Source organism: Sinocyclocheilus anshuiensis, unplaced genomic scaffold (genome assembly GCF_001515605.1).
Source record: "Sinocyclocheilus anshuiensis isolate Anshui unplaced genomic scaffold, SAMN03320099.WGS_v1.1 scaffold206, whole genome shotgun sequence".
Classification (NCBI taxonomy): Eukaryota; Metazoa; Chordata; class Actinopteri; order Cypriniformes; family Cyprinidae; genus Sinocyclocheilus; species Sinocyclocheilus anshuiensis.
Window position 1 is genome coordinate 1,560,121 of NW_015542358.1, and position 6,159 is coordinate 1,566,279.

At 31.2% G+C, this 6,159-nt stretch overlaps 1 protein-coding gene across 1 annotated transcript in view; it reads left to right on the forward strand.

Moving 5' to 3' along the window:
- Positions 1-6,159, forward strand: part of LOC107691845 (adhesion G protein-coupled receptor A3-like) — a 56,832-nt gene that overhangs the window by 25,846 nt on the left and 24,827 nt on the right. The window contains exons 4-6 of the mRNA XM_016490663.1: positions 3,653-3,724; positions 5,189-5,260; positions 5,587-5,747. Coding sequence (XP_016346149.1) covers positions 3,653-3,724; positions 5,189-5,260; positions 5,587-5,747 — 305 coding nt within the window. The remainder of the gene's footprint in view (positions 1-3,652; positions 3,725-5,188; positions 5,261-5,586; positions 5,748-6,159) is intronic.

Sequence of the window (6,159 nt, forward strand, 5' to 3'; positions counted from 1 at the left end):
CTATCTATCTATCTATCTATCTATCTGTCTGTCTGTCTGTCTGTCTGTCTGTCTGTCTGTCTGTCTGTCTGGCTGTCATCACTATTTGTGTTTGGTAGCTCTTCAATCATTTATTTTTTCCTTCATGTATGTTTTATGCATTTTGTCCATATACATAATATAACTATATAAATAAATAATAAATATCTATTTCATTGTATTAAATATTTTTTTCTTTTTAAAGATTAAATCCTGACACTGGTAATTTTGTTGCGGGTGCTAAACTTTGACTAAAATTACAATTAAAATATATGTAAAAAAATAACTCAATAGTACTGAAATAGCACTGGTTGACACCTCTGTTGCGGAAATGCTCTGATTCAAGTAAAAACAGCTTCACCGTTGGGTGTGTGCAGCCACAGAAATACGACTTCATCTTTCTGCAGTTCTTCACTCCAGATGGACGATGTCCAGACAGCGCTCTGCACAGCATGACTGATGCTATCGACTTTAACATGCCAGTACTTCTGTGTGTGTGTGTGTGTGTGTGTGTGTGAGAACTATTGAGAGTTGGAGAAAGAAAGGAGAGTTTGTTCCGTGTTTTGTGCATATGTGGCGAGCGGTCGGTTATATACGTTCTCCTGTGAGGGTTCGCGTGTATGGCGCGGCCGTGTAATATGACTCACTCCTTGCCAATATAAACTGCTCTTTGGCTGGCTAAATGGAGAAGTATGCAGCTCCCCTGTAAAAGAATTTCTGTCGTCCAGGACTTTTGAGAGAGTGCAGATGAAGAATTTTCACAGTTTTATAGTCTTAAGTTACATTGCCAAATGTCAAAGTAGTTTAAAAGAAATTGCTGATGCTAAGTACCAAATGCATTCATTAGTCATTAGCTTGAGAAGATGATTGTGTGAGAGATGATAATATCTTAATCTGTTATCTAAAAGACGGTTTTATGTGATCATGATGAGCATTATTCATACTTTATTAAACTGTAAAATTATTATATGCATAACATCAACACAATTAAATGTCAGGGTTTATTCTTTAAAAAGAGACATTTATATTATTTATAATATTTTGTTTAATATTATAAATAATATAAATATAAAATGTATATATATATATATATATATATATATGTCTCTTTTATTATATTATTTATATTACTTTTATACGAGGTTACATACAAGACATAATTGTTAAAATTAGTCTTCAGTTGTCTGTTCCTGTTTTAGTATCTAATTTTTTGGGATATTTTTTCATGAATTTCTTTTTTCCTTGACAATGTAGGTAATAATGCATTCTGTCCATAGAAATGTGTTTTTGACTACTGTATAGTGACATTTTTTGTTGATTATTTTAAATATCAATTATCAGTTTTTTTGATTAGTTGTTAGAGCCCAGTATTTAACAATAGTTGTATCAATTTTTTCAACTTGTAACCTGATCATACGGCACTTCTCAAAAGTTTGGAAACATTATAATGTCTAGGTGTTTTTAATGAAGTCTCTTATGCTCACTGTGACTGCATTTATGTGCTCATAAATACAGTAGAGACACTAATATTGTCAAATATTATTACAATTTAAAATAACAGATTTTACTTGAATATATTTTAAAAATGTAATTTATTCATGTGATGAAATGCTGAATTTTCAGTATCATTACTCCAGTCTTCAGTGTCACATGATCATTCAGAAGTCATCATTAATACTAGTAATGATGCTGAAAATTCAGCTTTGCATCAATGGAATTGCATTTTAAAATGTATTACAATAGAAAACAGTTATATTAAATTATAAAAAAAATATTTTGCTATAGTACTGTATTTTTGTTCAAATAAATGGAGCCTTGGTGAGCAGAAGAGACTTCATTAAAAGCATTTAAAAATCTTAATGTCATAATGTTTTGTTAAGTACTGTATGCATTTGATAAACATATGGGGTATATTTATGTGGTGTCAAGTTCTGTGTGCATCACCCACAGGGATTGCGTTAGTAAGGGATAGATAGAAGTAAGCAATAAGGGAATAGAAGGAAAACCATCACCATTCATCTTTTACACAACATATAATATTTTAGACAATGAAGAATAACCATTCATGCAAGGGCTTCATCAAAAACCAGCCTTGCATTCCTGCTGCTGTTAAGCCCTCTGGTATGATAGTCACTTCCATTTCCATTGTGAGTCACATGAGTCAAATACAGGAGCGCACAAAGGCTTTGTATTACGCTAAAACCACATTATGGGACTTGCCATTCAATTCAAATTTCAGACCATTTATGCTGTTTGCTTCGTAAAGATTTGACTGATGAATTCATACTAAGATTTATGCTTAGAAGGTTTTCTACGCACTTCTCTATGCTTTTGAATGTTGGAGTGAAGCTTGCTATAAATCATAGTGCTCTATTTTTTATGCCTCATGCTTGTATGTCTGAAACATGTGGCTTAACATGAAAGCGAGCGATTAAATGGGGTTTAGAGACCTTTGCCAAAAACATGCTGTGCCCTGTATGGAACGACTGCTGGATTGACCGGAATAATTATGTTTTGTCTAGGATGCAATGGTTGCTTGGCTGTCAGTTTTAATAAAATATAGGCAGGATGAGATCATTTCCTAATTGGGGTTTGGTGAATGGGTCTCATGTTTTTTATAAGGGATGTTTTGCTTAATAAACACAGTTATGCATGGCTGTATGAATGCTGTTGCACTCCGTCAAGACCTGTGTTGTTGTAAACTAAAACTATTAAAATGTATTGTTTATTGTCGTAATTACTTGAAATAAATCTGAAATAAAATATAATTAATAGATGAAAAACTGAAACTTAAAAACCTAAATCAAAATTTGAAATGTTGCATTAAAATAAGTTTGAAGTAGGCTACTAAAATTACTAAAAGTACAGCTGAAATAAATATAAATGAAACCTAGAAATAAAAAAAAAACAGCCAATGAAAATGGCAAAAGCACGTAACAAAATTACTAAAAAACTTAAACTGAAATTAAATTACGAACTAAAAAAAATATTACTGAAAATATAAAAATAAAAGCTAATTCAAATAAATACTGTATGTAAATAATACTAAAGTAATGCAGTTCAAGACCAGAATGCTGTCAGTTATGGTGCTCAGCGGTTAAAATAATTATTGTTATAATAATGTTGGATTATTATAATTCATTGGATAGATCTGTCATTTAGTTTCTTCCTTTAAGGCTGTATTTTATGAAGTCTTGTTTCCACCACTGAATAAAAAAATGTAAAAAGTAATTGAACTCACAATTCTGACTTTTTTCTCGCAATTGCGAATTTCACGGTTCAATTTTATTTTATTTTTTTCAGAAATGCAACATATAAATCACAATTGCAAGAAAAAAAATCTGAATTGTAAGTTTATATCATGCAATTCTGAGAAAAGAAGGATAATTGTGAGAGAAAATGTCGCAATTACCTTTTTTTTTTATTTTTCATGCAGTGGCAGAAATGGACTTCCTTAGTATTTCGATAGAAAGAGTATTAAAATACTTGAAGATGTTGCAGATTGCATGTGATTTGTATGTATTAGCTGTTTCCGTAAATGCTTTATATTTGGACAAATCCAGGTAAGAAATGTTGACTAATAGTGCCTTTATGAGTTTACACAACGCTTTCTCTTATCTTTTGTACCTTGCAGAGACTTGTCCAAAAACCTGATCGGCTGCCTCCATGTGGACGTCTTTAAAGGCCTCTCAAACCTTGTTAAACTGTAAGTCGTGTTTTTATCTCTACTACATGAACTTGAAATGGGGAATTTGTCGAAATACCGCTTTTTCATCATAAAGAAATAAATTAATGTAAATATGGATTATTTATAGTGTCGTAAGCCACATTCATAACAACAAAGTCGCATGCTTTTAGTGTAAAATTAATCTGGCAATGCACATTTCACCCATTTTAATGTAAAATACCATCCATCTTATAATGCATCGCAAATTATACTCATTTATCAGTCCGTCGATCCGTCTGTCTGTCTATCTGCAGATATTCATATTAGATTGAGATGATGAGAACACAAAAGTCATTGGTGGTGTTTGGCTGAGATTCATTAGCCTGATTACCCTTCACAGAAAGCTAAAGCTGGTAACAGGTGTTGTTAGATGAGCGTGTTAACGCTGCCGTCCCGTGAGGAACTGAGCGTCGTCTTCACCTGCTGAAGGTGAAGATTACAACTGATCCAGTCATTTCAATTAAGACAGCAGCTGAAACTCAACAGATTGCGCCCCAAAACAGATGTGATGTCAAGGGTATACAGGACAAATTGAAAACATAAACTGTTGGTAATGAGGCTTTTTAGTTTAATATGTTAATGGATCCCACTTGAATAAATGGGACCAAAATTACAGTCCTTAAGTTGTTGTTGTTTTTTGTCATTTTAGACCGCAAATATGACACGTTTGCCCCAGTGGTTATGAAAGTTGCGCACAAAATATTAAAATAATTTTGCGCAGTTTTCACAGATGTCCAGAGCAGTGATGTTTCATAATAGTAGGGATGTAACGATTCAATTCACGATTTTGATTTCACGATTCGATTCACGATTTTTTTAACAAAATGAGATAAAACAAAGCAGGATTATTTTAGTATTATTGAGATACTATTATAGTTTTTATTAATATATGTATTTTTATATTTTCTGTTTTAATTTTAGTTAACGTTTTAGTACATTTGCTTTTGTTTGTTTGTATTTTTTATAGTTTTTGATTAGATTTTTTATTCAGTGTAAGTTTTTTTTTTTTGTATTTAGTATGTTTATTGTTATTTATTTATTATTTTATTATTTATTTAGTGTTTTTAATATTTTTAATATTTTATTTTAGTGCATCAAAATAGACCAAATCAAAATGAGAAATGTTGCAACTAGCGGAAATTAAATTAAAATAAATATATAAAGTTGATTTTATTTCAAGTAACATGTTTTATGGTTTTAGTTGTAGTTAACTTGAATAATCCTGAAACAAAGATTATTTTGGAGTACATTTTACAAAACAATACTATTTCAGTTTTTTTTGTAATTCAAACTTTCATGTTTAATTCCATGTGTTGCTTGCTATTTCTTTGTAACTGTTGGTGATATTTACTGTTTTTTTCAGTGCAAAAAATGACTCATGATACATCAGTTTCCATTTAGCATAGTACATTTTGCTCATTAATTCCCCCTTTTTTATTGTAGTAATCTTTCGGAGAACAAGTTTTCTTCACTCTCTCAAGGGATTTTCGACAGCCTTGGCTCTCTGAAAATACTGTAAGTGTTTTGTTTTACTTTGCATCATTTGCACAAAATTACAGTGGAAGCATAAATGGCCACCTAAAATAAAATGCAGATTATTAATGTCTGTGTTTACGCGCTTCATATTCATTAACTTCATTAACACTCGAGATAAGGTTTTGAAACACTTGGCATGTCTCTAGACATGTTTATGCTTGATAGGGGCCATCCAGAATTTACCCTCAGACCTGAATTTAATGCATCTGTTGACCCACACTCTGTCGAAAGGAATGTTCTTGTGATCTTATCATTGGCTCTGATGGAGCTTTTATGATTTTTGAACATGCTGTATACATTTTTAGGGAGTTTGATAGCCCTTATCTTCTGTGCGACTGTAACCTGCAATGGCTGGTGGTCTGGATCAAAGAGAAGGCGATCGGGGTGAAGGAGACTCGCTGCTCGTTCCCTCGCTCCCTACAGGGTCAGCTGATAACCTCGCTCAGGCCCGAAACACTCACCTGTAGTAAGAATACACACTCACTATCCACTAACTTCTGTTGTTTTATACTGAAACTAAAGATATTTTCTAACCTTCACACCAATTTTATTTTATTTTATTTATTTTTTCTTATTTTTCTGCCTTTCTTTTTTTTTTGTGTTAATATAGTTTTTTGTATTTTATTTTCTTGTAAAGTTGAGAAATTATTTAAATGTAAAATTATTAATAGCAATAATGTGTTTATATTTATTTAAATATATGAAATATATTTCTCATTATAATCAGTAAATATTTGTATTAATATTCCAATAACCAGTGTTTATTTATTGTTTGATTTTATTATTGTATTTATTTTAAATATTTTTAATTAGCTTTTTATATTTTTGTATTTCTGATTATTATTTCTGAGTATTTTAGGATTAATTTTATTATTTTG